The sequence below is a fragment of the Corapipo altera genome, unplaced genomic scaffold (genome assembly GCF_003945725.1).
Source record: "Corapipo altera isolate COAL_440 unplaced genomic scaffold, ASM394572v1 75, whole genome shotgun sequence".
Classification (NCBI taxonomy): Eukaryota; Metazoa; Chordata; class Aves; order Passeriformes; family Pipridae; genus Corapipo; species Corapipo altera.
Genome location: NW_020884887.1, coordinates 76,332 through 92,360, shown reverse-complemented (window position 1 = coordinate 92,360; position 16,029 = coordinate 76,332). Strand labels below are relative to the sequence as shown.

Here is a 16,029-nt window from a genome sequence, read left to right as displayed (position 1 = left end):
CCATTCCACGTTAATGCCACACTGGAACCATTGCTGCAAGGTCATCTTTAAGTTAAAAATCTGTATTTTGCTGTGTAACTTGGGCTGAGCTAAATCAGCCCCATGAAGCTGGAGGCAGAAGTTCTCAGGTGTGTTTTGCTCCACGGGCCCATCTTGCTAATCACGCTGAGGGAATAAAAATTGACAGTTTGAAAGATCCTGCAATTCTGTAAACTTGGCAGTTATAGAGGGGATAATTGAATGGTGGGCATTGTTAGGAATATTTGTTGTTAGATTTTATTTTAATTGGGGTATCAGTGCAGGGTATATGTGCATTTCTGCTGCCTTTGGTGTTCTCTCTCCTGTTTGACATTGTTGTTACTGTGCACGTGAAGTGCTTAACACACACTCACATGTTTTAAGCACATGATGAAAATCTGAAGTCTGCAAGAAATACGTGGACATTTTCAGTCATGGTTGTGAAATATAGAGAATTTGTGGAACCTGTGACAGCAACACTGAATATTTTACATTAAGGACCCTTAGACTGGTTCCAGTGCACACCCTGCTCTGCATGCACAGCACATGCACGTGGTTTTACATGTATCTGTAGTTGCAAGAATCTGAAAACGCTGAGCCAGTGTCTTCCATGAAGAAGGACCAGCTTGATTTCACAGAAGTCCTTAACAGGGTGATTTGGTGTCTTGTATTTTGGAAGGAATAATCTTTAGAAATCCAGTTATTACCATGCACTTCAGTGCATGGAGCAGGAAGACAATTGTATTACATTAATTAATACCCATTTGCTGCTATAAGGGGTGATCCATAGTGAGCAGATGAAGTGGGAGCTTTTGTACTTGAAACTTTTGCTACAAACCTGGTTTGCTCGTGAAGGTTGTAAAGGGAATTCAGATCCAGTACTTTGTTGCTCAAATGTGGTGACCAAATGTTAATGCTGGTTTTGCTGATGTGTGGAGGAGGATGCTTTACTTAAAAAATACAGCTGGAAACTGCCATCTTTCCAAATTTCAGTGATAACCCTCCCCAAGTTTCCAGAACCCAGTGGAAGGGACCCATCAAACTGTGCTCTGGTCTGTGTTTCCTTTGTCATGCACAGGCTGAATTAGAGTATTAGTGGTTGTGTTGGGGATTTTCTAGGACTTTTCCACCTACACTGTTTTCCTGTGAGTAATTGCTGGTGTGTAATTTGTCAATGGAATGAGTAAGGTTGAGCTGGGAAAGGTTGGCAAATTTTTCCTCTTAAGTCATACACAGGTTTGAGTTCATCCTTCATCTTCATTTAATGCTTGAAACACTTGGACAAAAGCAAAATGCTGCAGCTTATTTCTGACCTGTAGTTGTTAGTGTTTTCCTTCAGCTGCTTCTTCCAGAAGTACTGCAAAATACTGTGTGTTTTGGAATAACTAAAGCTCACCAGGTGCTCTGTCTGATGAGGCCACACAATAGAGACATTTGGCAATCCAGCAGTGACAATACTTGTCAAATCCAGCTGCTCTATCAGCAGGAATTACTGTGACTAAAGAGTGCATGGAATGAGTGTGTAGGTGTGTAAGACTTTCCTGGCAGGTAATCCCAGCTGAACCTTCAGGGATCCAGGCTCTTCTTGGATTCTCATCTGGCTACGGAGGCAGGCAGAGGTCCTGGCCCCATAGTGGATAAGTGCAGGGAGATTCCTCTGCTTGTTCATTTAAAACTAGGTGGAAAAAATCCAATTCTCAATTATCCATGTTGTTAAAAACTGTTATTTTTTAAAAATAAGATAAAGTTGCTGTCCCTGTGTCGCTGAGCTGCACTGGATCTTCAGGATGACATCTTTTACAGGCTGTGCATCAATCTGAATAAATTTTAGGGAGCACAGTTTTCAGCTTTCTTGTTTTTGTTGACTGCCCCCTCCTGTCTGCTTCCCTTCTACCTTCCTGGGTTGGTTTAACTCTGAGACGTGATTAATAGTGGGAGTTGCTGTCAGTCATCTTGCTCTGAAAAACTTCTCTGGAGGCTGTGTGCACTAACCTTTACATGAAAAATTTTGAAAGTCCAGAATAAGTCTGTATTTCTGAACATGAGGTTGTGTGTTAGTGATAAATCATTTGCCTGTTTAGACTGAGCATATGATTGAACTCTTTAACATTGAAGGTTACAGTTCGAGAAGGATAACTAATCACCTTCATAATTCACACTTGTAATGCATACAGACTAATTCATAAAATTATTTCCTAACTTACCACAGTTTGGAGATGATGCTCACACCGTTTAACTGCTGGAAAGCTGCTTTTTGTTTGTAGGAACACTTAATTTGTTCCCCCCCCCCCCCCATTACTGTTTTGATATTACACCACTGCAGTTTTACGGGACTTAATATTTTTCGTGTAAAGATACAACATTCCTCAGGGTGGATTAACAACCTGGTGTTACTTTTCAGCTGTGAACAGCAGAGTGCCCAGTGGCTCCACCAGCTCCTCGCACACTACAGAGTCCCCAACGCCCGAGCCCTGCCCGCAGGCACCGAGCACTGTGCCCTCCCAGTCCGTGCTCCCCATGTACCCCTCAGTGGACATCGATGCACATGTGAGTAATGGCACCTGGGCTGGAGTGGATTTGCTTCCTGAAAGGGGAAAAAAAAAAATTAATCTAAGTGCTGCTGTAGAATTATTAAAATTCTCTTTATTTTTAATTACTGAATTTCTGTTTCTTCCCCCTTTCCCCGTGCAGACTGAGAGTAATCACGACACTGCTCTGACCCTGGCGTGTGCGGGAGGGCACGAGGAACTCGTGTCCGTGCTGATCGCTCGTGGTGCCAACATTGAACACAGAGACAAGAAAGGTGAGTTAAAACAGTTAGAACAGCAGCACAATTTGAGCACGAACTGCAGCGTGAAACAGCCAACTTCAAAATGGTATTTGGGATTCGTTGCTTCAGAACGTTACCAGAGCTTGCAAAAAAAAGTGTTCTTGCACTTCACGTGCCACACAAAACCAGTGACACTGTGTGCATTTGTGCCTGCATTTTTGGAAGGATATTCACCTGAGAGGGATCTTAAGCACATTTGTGAAATGTGAGGCACTTTGTGCCTTATGATTCACTCTCTGCAAAAAGCCTTGGCAAACCAAGGCTGGTGGGGTAACCATCCAACCTTGGCTGACAGAGCTGAAGGGTAACAGTTGTCAGGTTGGGTATCGTTGTTCTCAGTAACAGAGTTCAACAAAATCTCAAATCTTTTAAAGCTGAGAGAGCAAAACCATCACACCATACACCATGGAGCTCACACTGACCACTGGCAAGCAGCAACACACACAGGGCAGATGTGGTCACTGCTTGGAGCTTCATTGAATAGGAATTAAGCAGAAAACTGTGGCTTCTCCAGAGAGGGGAATTGGTTGGAACTTAATCCAAACTGCTCATTGCAAGCACTGTCTAGATTTTTTTTTGCAGAACCTTTGGCTGGAATCAGAGCCCGTGACAGGGGCCAAAGAGGTTTGGGAAAGGCTCTGAGGTTGTGCCCTATGCCAGGAAACCCCCAGTCTGAGGAAGACATACCTGAACAATAGAATTCATTACGAATTAACCCTTTTGTGCATTTCTGCTCCTTAATAACACTTTTGAGATACTCAAGGCTGCTTCTAACACCATGTCACGTCACTAGGTTTTACGCCTTTGATTCTGGCTGCAACTGCTGGACATGTTGGTGTCGTGGAAATTCTTCTGGACAAAGGTGGGGATATTGAAGCACAGTCCGAGCGCACAAAGGATACTCCGCTTTCCTTGGCATGCTCTGGTGGACGCCAGGAGGTACAGACACCTGTCCTCAAAGGGCTTGAGTTGTTACTTGTGGATAGTTTTTATTTGTACAGAATTGGGGTTCTTCTGTTGATGATAAATCCTTCTTTTTTTCTGGAAGGTTTTTCACCTGTGTTAAGTGTAACTAATTTAAGGCCTTTTCTTCTTCCAAGAAAGGAAGAAGAAATTTAAGGCTTTTTTTCTTCCCTCCCTTGCCCTGTCCCAGTTTTGTTAGCTAATGCTTGTGGTCACTTGTGATCACTTGTCTTCAGTCACTGTGTCCTCACAAGGTAAGGACTCCTGTGAGGGCAGCAGAGATGTTTATTGAATAACTTTATTCACTGAACACTTCACTTATGCATCTTCCTGCTCTCAAAACTGAAACAGCTGGTGCAGGCACACAGGGACAGGAACTGGAGTTTTGTGTGGGCAGATATATCTTTGGAGCTGATGAGTGCAGATGCAATGCAGGGCACATTGCACCAGGCTTTTAAGGGTGTCACATTTTTTTGTGTGTGTTGTTATTGTCCAAATAAGATTTGTTAAATCCTTCCTGCTTCAGTCATGTACATACTTGCTTAGAAGATGGCATGGAGATGGCCAAGGGTTCTGTGCTAGACTAATTTAAAGATTCAAATAGTTGGACAAAATTGGAAAGTTTCCACTTTACCTTTGAATTGCAGATTTTTAACAGTAAAAGTACTTCTCACAAATAAAAGATGAGATCAGTGTGGCCTGTGAGAGCATAATGTATTGAACAACTCAAGTCTTTTGTTCTTCCTCTTTATTTTTTTTCCTTATGCCATTATCTACCTCTAATATTTCTGGCTTAGCAACTTCTGAGGCAGCCTTATTTCTGGCATATTTGGAAATCACCTGGCCTATGTTAATAGTAAAATGAGGTGCACTGAAGTGCAGTATATCACCCAAAATGTTTTAATTTCCCCCAGTTTTGTTTCTCTTAAGCAGCTTCTGATAGAGGTGTCCTTCCTCATGCTGGTCCCACTAACATCAGTCACTCTGATTTTTACCATGTGTTTTTTTGCAAATCCCATGTAATACAGATGGTCAAACTTGGCTCAGGTGTTGTTTGAATTACAGTTGTGTGAGTTTCTGAAAGAGGTGCTCAAACAGTGTAAGACATTATGGGAGTGGGATAGATATATCCCTTGTTTGCAAACTTGGAAGATTCAGAGGAAGAGCTTCACTGTAAAGCCTTGCATTCTTGTGTAGGTGGAACAGTCTTTCTGGCAGACAAGTACTCAGCTGCTGTGCTCATGGGCTGGGGAGGCTGCACAGAGATAGGGGAAAGTCAAGTAGAAGAGGGTAGAGATATTCCTGTGGAATCTTGTCTATTGACAGGGGAAGCTGGTAGAACACTGGAAGGTTTGAAGTTGCGATAGCATCCTTTAACTCCCTGGATAACAGCAAAGGCCACGCTATATTTGTTAACACATGTGCTGTTTTTTTCAGGTTGTTGATTTGCTGTTGGCCCGGGGAGCAAATAAGGAGCACAGGAATGTGTCAGATTACACGCCACTAAGCCTTGCTGCATCCGGGGGCTATGTTAATATCATCAAGATTCTTCTCAATGCTGGGGCAGAAATCAATTCCAGGTAAGGTACCATGTCACCAGCTGAGCTGCGGCACAGCACAGACACTCTGTGTTGGCTCCATACTGAGGCACAGGTTGGAATCTCAGGTGCTCTCAGACCTCCCTGCAGCCTTTCTACACTGATGTTATTCTGTATGCTCATGTTATCTTAGTGCCTTTAAATTGCCTTTAGCTACCACAAACTTCATCTGACTTATACCTGAATTTTAAGGTAACATAGTTTGCAAACCTGTTCTTTCTCTTTCCCTTTTCCACTATTCTGGGAAGTCAAGCGATTTCCAATAGAACCAGGTAGAGGAACCGGCCAAAGTGCTCAGGACACCTCTGTTTGTTTGTTTGAAAATACCTTTTTCAGGAAGAAGAACAAATTTACACAGCTATGTCTCTTGAGCCTCTTCTGCATTCATTTTAAGAAAGCTCACATATATTCTATCACTAGATAGATTGAGAGAACTCTTAACTAGAGAAAGTTAAAACTGCAGCTGTGCTAGAAACATGTGTTTCTCTGAATGAATCAGATGCAGCCTTGATTTTTAGTAAATGTAGCTTAAGGCTTATGTGTGTGCTTCAGCCATCAGAGCATCTGAAAGCTGAAATGTATTTTCCTTGTTTATAAATTGCAGTCGCCTGTTGCATATAGTTCCTCTTGTGATTTCTCCTAACCAGTTAAAAATGCTGCTATTTTAGATCAGTGTTTATATAGGTTATATGTTATTTTCTGCCATTTTGTTGCTCTTGGATACCTTTGGAAAGCTCTTGGAGTTTTCCTCCAGCTCAGGGCACTGCAGTTGTGTTTCTTTTCCTTAGGACTGGGAGTAAGCTGGGAATTTCTCCTCTGATGTTGGCTGCTATGAATGGCCACGTCCCTGCCGTGAAGCTGCTGCTCGATATGGGTTCAGATATTAATGCCCAAATCGAGACCAACAGGAACACAGCCCTGACCCTGGCCTGCTTCCAGGGCCGGGCAGAGGTGGTCAGTCTGCTCCTGGACAGGAAGGCCAATGTCGAGCACAGGGCAAAGGTAAGGGAGGCACTCACCTTTCCTTGTGATTTATTGCCTCTGAGCCATCAAGTTTCTTCAAAGTTCCTGTGACTTTGAGCCTCTCCGGCTCAGAGGAGTTATTACATCAGAGCATTTAAACATTCTGAAATGTGTGGTTTCTTTAAAGAAAGAAAAAAAAAAAAGGCATCAGTGATGAATTTTTTTACGTTAGGGAAAAGCTGACTGGTCCTTCTGAGCTCATAATGAAACTTAGATTCACTCTTGTCTAAATTTGACGTGATACTCGTTAACAGAACAGATATTTTTACATACAAGTGAAGTCCTAGGCAGGAAGAGAATAGTGTTACTTGTGATTCTCATGTAGAGCAGACTTCTTGTCTACAACAGAAGTAGTGCAGTCAGACTTTTTGTAAAGATTTTACGTTGCTGTAGAACCCGTGGCTTCAGTACTGTGACCTTCTGTGCCTCTGAAATGCTCCACAGGTCCCATCCTTTGGTGCTCTGGGACAGCTTTGTGTCTCCTGCCATAAAGCAAGCTTAAAGCTTGTGTAGACAGCCAGACTGATTTCCCCAGCACAAAGGAATTTTTGGTAACTCCTAAGGCTGCTGAAATAATTGCTGTGTCTGTCTACCCCGCCTGCTTCTGGAATGACTGTGGCTGGAGAAAAGGGGATATGGATAAAAGCCAGCTCTCAAATGGTCAGTTGGGCATGTTAGCAGCTGGTGTAAGTTTATTTAACAGTCTGGCCTGGCAACTAAGTTGGGCCCAGATCAGTCTCAGTGCTAAGGGAGGCTAGAGAAAAGTTATAAAAGCCAGTTTCTCAGTATTTTTGTAGAAACACTTGTGTCTTCATTTGAATCTGTTCTAACCTCTGTTGTAGAGATCCTGTTATAAACTTTGGTTTTGCTGTTGAGACAGATATCTGGTGGTTCTTAGTCAACAGTTTGCTTGGGTTTGTATAAATTGAAGCCCAAGACTGTCTAGTTTTTGGGTTGGTTTTGTTTGTTTGGTTTGTGTGTGGGTGTTCTGTTTTGTTGTTGGGGGGGGTTTTTTTTGGGTTTTTTGGGTATTTTTGAGACAGAGACTGCTTGAAGTTAGGCTCCTAAACTAAATATAGGCAGCTAAATAAAAAAATTTTGTTTCCCTTTGTAGGAATCATTTATGTCTTATCCTAAGTATATTGTACGGATTTCACAGAATAACTTGTTCTCTTTGCACAGACTGGTCTCACACCTCTGATGGAAGCAGCTTCAGGAGGCTATGCAGAGGTTGGAAGGGTTCTCCTTGATAAAGGAGCAGATGTGAATGCCCCACCTGTGCCTTCCTCAAGAGACACAGCTTTAACCATTGCAGCAGACAAGGGTCACTACAAGTTCTGCGAGCTCCTCATTAATCGGTAAATCATGTCTTCTAATTAAGTGTTCAAGGGTTGGACAGGGCTCCGAGCAACCTGATCTCATGGGTGGCATCCCTGCCCATGACAAGGGGGTTGGAACAAGATGATCTTTAAGGTCCCTTCCAACCCAAACCATCTATGGCTTTATGATTAGTGGCACGTCTCTTCTGCTCATCCTCACTGTCACTTGGGGGGCAAAGCCTGGAAGCAGCTCTTGAGCTTTTCAAACAGAACCCTGTGTGCTGCTAAAATCTCAAGGGGCTGCTTTGTCCCGTGGGTAGTCACCACACTGATGATAATTTAAAGGTTGCTGGTTGCATACCTGTGGGGCAATAGGTGACAGGAAGTGCGTGTTCGTTTCTGTCAGGGAGATTTAAGTAATCCCCACATCACTATGTCAGAAATGAAACAGCAAATTTCAGGGACAGAATTTCTCATATTTAGCCACTATATTTCAGTTATTAAAGTTCTATATCCAGTTGTACTCTGGTCTTTTGTGATCTGTCTTCCACCTTCACTTATCCCCTGCTTGCCTCTGTTCCACTTGTGTGTTTTCAGAGGAGCGCACATCGACGTTCGGAACAAGAAAGGAAACACCCCACTGTGGCTGGCAGCGAATGGGGGGCACTACGATGTGGTCCAGCTGCTTGTCCAAGCAGGAGCAGACGTGGATGCTGCAGATAACAGGAAAATTACCCCTCTTATGTCAGCATTTCGCAAGGTAGGAGACCAACATTTATGTTTTCAAAACAGTGCTTCTCACTTGGGCTTGAATCTGAACGCTTGGTTTGGGAAGGATCAAATATAACTCAGCAAAAGGAATACTTTGGTAAAAATACCTGCCTTGACATGATCATAGTTGCTGTACTTCACACAGATCCAGTTTTTGAGAGGTGAAAAAACTGTTCCAGAAACCATATTCACTTTATTATTTGCAGTTGTACACTGTCCAAAAACTTCCACCGTTTGAGACTTTTGCCAGTTTGAGGTTTCCATAGTTCCCTCTACCTGTCTGGACTGTACTGCTTGTTTCAGTCCTGCTTTTGAAATGAACACAGCACCAGTCTGGAATAAGCTGTGCCAATTCCTTTGTGCTTCTCCTCTTCTGTTCCTAATCTGTTGTGATGGGACACTTTGTGTAGTCAGCTCATTTTTCACCTACTGCCTTTTCTTCTTGGCAGGAAGAACGTTGCTTTGTGATGGTTTCACCAGTTGTGGTGTTGGATGCAAGGATGCTATATCAGAGGAATTTATTCACTGTAGCTGCTTTGCCTTTAACAAAACAGCAAATAAGTGTGCAGCTTTTTTGGCAAACAGCCGTGCTGAGCATGCCACTGCTGTCTTCTTTCACATCACTTCAGAAGCAGCAGTTGGGTCCTTTGTGTGGTTGCACAGTGTATCCCAGTAGCAAAGGAATGTGTTTGCCAGGATAACATACAGGTGGCTCAGCTCTCTGATCAGAGTTACCTTGTAACTGAGCAGTCTAAGTTCCACGGTGTGAGTGGCAAAAGAGTGGATCGGGTGACAGACAGTGTCTAAAGAGTGTTGTCCTGGCTGTTACTAAAAATATAAAGATCTGCTTCTTTCCTTCGGCCTGATTTGGTCCTTCTGTTTTAAAATAAGAAATAACTTGTGCAAGAGCTTGTCTTTGCCACCTTGAAGCACAACAGTAGCTGTGCTGTCAGCACCAAGCAAACAGCAACTGCCCTTCTCCCCAAACAGCAGCTCACCAGACATGTTCTTGCTTATTACGAGTCTTTTGCATTGGACTAAGAGATACCAAACCTGTATTTTGATGGTGAGTGTTGGCAATTGTATACAAGAGATTAGAATTTTCTTTGCTGTTCTAGGGGCACGTGAAAGTAGTCCAGTTCCTGGTGAAAGAAGTGAACCAGTTTCCTTCAGACATCGAGTGCATGCGCTACATAGCGACCATCACAGACAAGGTGAGCTGGAACTGGGGACCAGACCCTGCCCTGAATTTTCAGCAAAAATAGACATGGGAAGTTCTTAAGTGTTCAAAACCTGAACTGTTTGCGTGTTTCCTTCTTAATACAGAACTTAAAAAAATAAATCAGCATTTACAGTCCTGTTCTGTGAAATAGTTTGTATGTTTATGACTACAGGGAGGCAATCTTTTGTTTTAGAGTAAGCCTCACTCCTCAATTTGTAGTTTCTTATGGGTCTAGTAAGACAAGTTTGTATTCCAGGACCTGTTGAAAAAGTGTCACCAGTGTGTGGAGACGATTGTGAAAGCTAAAGACCAGCAGGCTGCAGAAGCCAATAAGAATGCAACTATATTGCTGAAGGAGCTAGACCTGGAAAAAGTGAGTAAAGCATTGCTGTCGTGTAGCAGAGTGGTTTGAACTGTGTGTGAACCCATGGGCTGTGTTTCCTTTGCTGCTTCTTGTGCTGTGACTGTGTGTTCCTTCCTCTAATATGTAAGTGAAGCACATGCTGAGGGTGGGAAATCATAACTGACTTCTGCTTCAGCCACTCCATTGTCCTTTTTAGGAAAGCTTGGACTTAATACTAGTTTTAGGCAGAAGATCTCTGGGATCATCTCAGAGCAGAGGATGTGAGAGTAAGGGAGGTCTCCAGTCTCATGGTGTGTTTATGTGTGTGTAAATCATAATCCATAAGCATTTTGTGGACTTCTGTTCAGTGCAGTTCTGTTCAGAATTGAGCAGGTAGTGGGGAAAATCCCCTTGTCCCTCGCTGAGAATACTGTGCAGTGTCCTGAAGTAAAGCATTTACACACTCTTTAGTGGGCTCTCTTTTGTGATGTTCTTACAATTTTTGACAAGTTCCACATTAGTGTATTAACACACATCAGTTGCTGTGCATAACTACAGTGCAACATAAATGACTGATTCCATATATTTAAAAAGTGGTTAAAATTAGAGCAGTTCTATGTAAAATACTCTTTTGAGTACTGACTGTTGAATCAAAGATGTGAACATCGCTGCAAAAATATTGCTGAGGTTATTAAATATTTGTTTGAGAAAGGACTGAGAGGATGAGAGATTTTGCTGGTTTTCCAGTAAAACTGTGTTTTTGTAATACCTCTGTTTTGGTTGTTATTTTGTTGTTATTTCTTAAAGGTTTTGGACCAGCTAGTCCTGCTGTTCCATAAGGTCTGCCCAGTTTCTGTGTAATGATTCAGTATGTGACATTCTAGTTCATCCTGCTCTCTCCTTTCTCCCTTCCCCCAGATTTCTAGTGAAGATCTGAATTATAAGGATAATTTAGTCTGTGTGAAAATGTTTAAATATTCATCTTTTTCTCCTACATAGTCAAGAGAGGAGAGCAGAAAACAAGCTCTTGCAGCCAAAAGGGAGAAAAGGAAGGAAAAGAGAAAGAAGAAGAAAGAGGAACAAAAAAGAAAACAAGAAGAAGATGAAGAAAACAAACCTAAGGAAACTCTGGAGCTGCAAGAAGATGATGATGAAGAAGAAAATGACGATGAAGGTAAAGAACAAGTGTTTCTATGAACAATGTAGTTGTGGGGGTGCCTTTTTTTAACTGTCAAGGGAATATATTTGAAAGCTGGTCTCTCTCACTGTGGCAGTGTTGCATGGCTGCTGCCCTGGTTCTTCTCTCCACAGTCTGAGTTCCTGGCAAAACTCCTTTGTTCACTTTTTTACACCCCCTCATTTGTTCATGAGAGTCTTTCACTCTTGGAGGATTTACACATGAATGTAGTGCAGGTATTCCAACAGCTCAGCAAGGAGCATAACTTGAGCTGTAGTGGGAGTTCAGTCAGGGCACTGACTTCTATACTGTATGTGTTCTGGTTGTCCATCAACTGGTTTTTTTTTTCAGTGGAGCAAGAAGTTCCTATAGAGCCTCCAAGTGCAACTACTACAACTACAATTGGAATTTCTGCAACATCAACTACCTTCACAAATGCCTTTGGGAAGAAGAGAGCTAATGTGGTGACTACCCCCAGCACAAATAGAAAAAATAAGAAAAACAAAACAAAAGAGACTCCTCAGAATATGCAGATAATTTTGCCAGATCAGCATATATCTCTAGCACAGCAAAAAGCAGATAAAAATAAAATAAATGGAGAGCCAAGAGGCGGTGGTGCAAGTGGGAACAGTGATTCAGATAACTTGGACAGCACAGACTGCAACAGTGAAAGCAGCAGTGGAGGGAAGAGCCAAGAGCTGAACTTCACGATGGACACGAATTCCTCGGAGCGGCGCTATGCCTCACTGCTCATCCCCTCTCAGGAAGAGAAAACCAGCACCTCAACTTCCAAAACACCAACCAGGTGAGACTGCCCTGGTAATTCCTTAATTCCCTGTTGTTTCACAAGGTTTCCACCTATGCCAGTAGCTTAAGCTCTCCACCAAAGGGTACATCCCCAAGCCTGGAGAGCTCAGTCTGCTTTATTCGTGTAGCTCTTAAGTAATACCCTCAAGTGTATTGAACACAACCTCTTTAAAATGGTAAAGATAAAATTTTTTGGCATTTCTACCTGATTTTAAATACTATTTGAGCAAAATGGCTCTCTGTGCTCTTTGGGCATCTGTGTTTCAGTGTCAGCTTTATTAGAATATATTTTAAAGTGAATAAGCTGGGACTTTAAGGAAGTACCAACTTTACTTATCATCCATTTGCAGAAGTGTTTTTTGTGACCTGTTGACTGTTTTATGGTTTCATCATTAACTCATTTGACTTGCAATCTCTTTGTTTGAAGGAAGGAAGAAGTTGATGACTCCGAGCATTTCACCTGCCAGGTGGATGGCCAGTTTGATTTAAGCTTGTCGAGCCAGAGGTGAGAGCCATAAGAACTCAGGAGATATACAGGGCCATGTGAACAGTTTGGAAGATCACTCAGTTCCCAGGGAATGTTCTGATAATTTTTACAACACCATTTTCTGAATAGCTCATTGGTCTGAGTCAGAAACAAGTCTGATCCTCCATAGCTGTGTTTTTAATTTCCATTTCCTGCACTAAGGCAGGGGGAAGGGTACAGGGGATGATCTGCAGGATACTGGACTGACTGAGGAGTTTGTCTGGGAGTGGCAAGAGAGTTGGGATTTTCTTTTTCTTTCTCCTTTTTTCTCCTCAAAGTTAGGTGCAGAAGTAGTGGCTTCATCAGCCCTTTGTGGTTGAGGGGGTGTGTTTTGAGCTTGCCTTAGGAATGTTAGAAATTGGAATTTGCCTCTGTTCTGTCCTATGAACATGAATTGTTTCAGCCTTGGCCCTTTCATCCAAGGTCTGCTACAAGAGTCTCAGGGTCCTGTGCAGTTCACAGCAGCAGGACGAGCTAAATGCACACTTCTGATTCCTTGTTAGAGGTGGTTCTTCTGTTAGATAAAGTACACTGAGGAATCAAACATTATGTAAATGGGACTACTATAGTTATTGACTTCTGCAGGTGCTCTTTGGCTCTTGCACTAGGCAGACTTTGTCTCACAGTCATTTCTAAATTTTTGCCCTTCCTGAATTGCTCTTCTCTTTAATCACAGACATGCTGATGACAATGCTGCTGTAATTGAAACTGAAACTCAGACTTCATAGCAATGCTCTTCTGGAAAAATAACTAGATATTTTCAGATAAAGCAGGGAAAAGCTTTTAAAGTTTACTCTGGTATTGATATTCCCCAATGGACTTTTTTCTATCACATGCATTTTCTTGTTCTCTTTGCCTCAGTTTTCATTGTCTGAGGACAGGTTCTCCACAGAACTTTCAAATGCCTTGGGTAGGTGTATTATCAGAAAGCTAAAACTTACTAAGGTAAAGAGAGAAAATGCTGCCATCTTAAAAGGTTTATTGTCTAAACATTGCTTTTCAAGAGGGGAGAACACAATATAGAGACATAATCAGGAGGTGCCTAAGTGGCTGTCTACCACCTATTATAAACTATTCTATTCTTAGTGCTTCTGGTATTATTTAATTCATTTTAACACTCTGCTTTTTAGAGGAAGGGCATTGTCTTGACTAAAAGGTAAAAAATAACCCTCCCCAAAGTCACCCAACAGTTATTCCAGGTAGAAAATAAGAATAAAAGCAGTTCATGCTACTGGTTTCAAGCTGCAGAAATGTAAACTTTATGCTGTCACTTTATTCTGTGATTTGTAATCAGCACATTTCTGTTCCCAGACTTGATGGTGAAGGTCATTCGAATTCCTTGTCGACTAATTATAAGTCTGTTTCCCTGCCTCTGACCTCTCCAAATGTAAAGCTGAATCTGACCAGTCCAAAAAGAGGCCAGAAAAGAGAAGAAGGCTGGAAAGAAGTGGTTAGAAGGTAAAGACTTTAATTCTGTATTTAAAAACTGTCAGTGAACTTTTTAGCTTGTAAACCATTCTCAAATACAGAATGTCCAACAAGGTTATATAATTCCAGAATTAACTAACAAAAAATCTAACCCCCCCTTACTCTTGCAGTGCTGTGAAAACCAGTTGCAGGCCTAATTTGTAGTAACTCCTCACTAACTTAACATCAGCATGACATGAACGTTTTATTTGGTATGAGGGTTTTCTTCTCCTGTGGGTTCAGTGGAGTAAAGATAAAAGGGGGAGGGAGCAGAGGGCAGTGAAAAGCCCTACAGCAGATGATTGCATGTGAACTAAGGGCAGGATGGATGTGAGTAGAGGAGAGATGGATGATCTCTTCAAGGCCAGAATTCACTGTGCTTTGAGCAGTGACCTTGATCACTTGTTCCGTGGAAAATTTATTCACCTAAAAGTGAGTGGTTGGAAGTACAGTGAGATTTAAAGGTTTTCTGTAAAGCAAACTTTTCCTTTGAAAATGCACTGGGGTTTATTGTATGGCCATTAACACCCCAGTATCTTTCTTGTAACCTTTATCATATCTGCTGCTTGTAACTAGAATGGTCATCTGGCTTTCCTCTTTTTGTTCTCTTTATCAAAAAGGAATACAACACGAACATAGAGGTGTCAGATGCTTTTGGGTGCTCTTATGAAGCCCTCCTACTTTTGTGTTCTGCGGTGGCAGTGACCAGATATGCTCACTTTGGAGAATTTCAGGCTGTGTGCAAAGAACATAATTGTACAGAGAATTTAATGCATTCAGATCAGGAGAAGCCACAGACTGTTCTTCGTAAAGGTTTAAAAAGGCAGCTTAATATGAAAATTTAGATGTTTGAACCCTTGGAGAGTTGGTTCGGCCTCTGCCTTTTGATGTGGTCGCCAGTGGGGCTCTCCACGGTGCCATGGCCTTGCTGGGTGTGTGGTAGCAGCCTGTGCCCCTCTTGGGCAGGAACCCTCCAGACAGCAGCTGATCCACCTCTGACCTGGGGCTGCTCCAGCTCTCCTGGGGCTCTCAAGTCTCACCAGCTCAGCTCAACTGCTCACGTGGGTGTTGTCTGCTCTTCTGGCCGTGGCAGGGTTCTAGAGATGGCATCCAGAACCCACCCTGTCCTCCTTCCCTGTGCCATGAGGAACATTCCATACAGTTCTGCACTGGTGTTTGCTGTGCCCTGGCTGATGGAAGTGTGTCCTGCCAAAGAGCTTTGTTGGTGACCACAGACGCGTGGTCGCAGTACCCGGGAGCTGCACGGCTTCCACTCCCAAAGCCTCTCCTGGTCTCAACAAGAATCCTTCTCCTTCCCTTTCCCTGTGAGTGATCCCCCAGCTAGAAAGGATGTCTATCAAAGTAACAGATGCAAACATCCCTTCTGCCCCTGACAGGCAAGTGGGCAGAGTTTTGAAAGACCCTCCCCCCAGCAACACTCTGCAGCCAACACCGATTGAGCAATTCCAGCTGCAGAGAGGAGGGCGCTGCTGTTCCGGAGCAAAAAGGTACTGCTTGGGACACTTCTCCAGGTCAACACCATCAGCCTTGGCAGGGAGGGAGGGAAAGGACTGTGGGTGATTGGTGGGAGGGGACTGGACGCTGGGGTGGGTTTTCTTGGAGGGGAAATGTCTCCCTGGGGTTCCCATGGGCTGAGGTGGAAGCAGACCAAGGTACAGTCAGGAGCCCTGTGAGCAGTGTGGGTGTTCTTGAAAGTTAGGTGATGATGGAAGCTCTGGTTTGATAGGGAGTGACTGGGATGTCTGGCTTGAGAGAGGAGCCTTGGGGTTGGAGGAGGGGAAGAAAACCTAAAGCAGGAAGCAGCTGTGGGATAGAACTGGGTGCATACTCTGAAGTTCTGCAGATGGGAAAGGTTGTGGTGTGCTGTCTTGGCAGGAGAGGGGGAAAGAAAACCACCTTGGCAACATGAGGTGATGCTTTAGAACATTTCCATTTATTTAGATG

At 43.0% G+C, this 16,029-nt stretch overlaps 1 protein-coding gene across 1 annotated transcript in view; it reads left to right on the top strand.

Annotated features, from left to right (window-relative positions):
• LOC113947166 (ankyrin repeat and KH domain-containing protein 1-like) overlaps positions 1-16,029 on the top strand; it is a 99,726-nt gene that overhangs the window by 68,170 nt on the left and 15,527 nt on the right. Inside the window, exons 17-30 of the mRNA XM_027643462.1 lie at positions 2,420-2,565; positions 2,710-2,821; positions 3,642-3,787; positions 5,249-5,391; positions 6,198-6,411; positions 7,615-7,790; positions 8,349-8,511; positions 9,641-9,736; positions 10,001-10,117; positions 11,087-11,261; positions 11,616-12,069; positions 12,499-12,576; positions 13,909-14,055; positions 15,462-15,572. Of these exons, the coding sequence (XP_027499263.1) occupies positions 2,420-2,565; positions 2,710-2,821; positions 3,642-3,787; positions 5,249-5,391; positions 6,198-6,411; positions 7,615-7,790; positions 8,349-8,511; positions 9,641-9,736; positions 10,001-10,117; positions 11,087-11,261; positions 11,616-12,069; positions 12,499-12,576; positions 13,909-14,055; positions 15,462-15,572 (2,278 nt within the window). The remainder of the gene's footprint in view (positions 1-2,419; positions 2,566-2,709; positions 2,822-3,641; positions 3,788-5,248; positions 5,392-6,197; positions 6,412-7,614; positions 7,791-8,348; positions 8,512-9,640; positions 9,737-10,000; positions 10,118-11,086; positions 11,262-11,615; positions 12,070-12,498; positions 12,577-13,908; positions 14,056-15,461; positions 15,573-16,029) is intronic.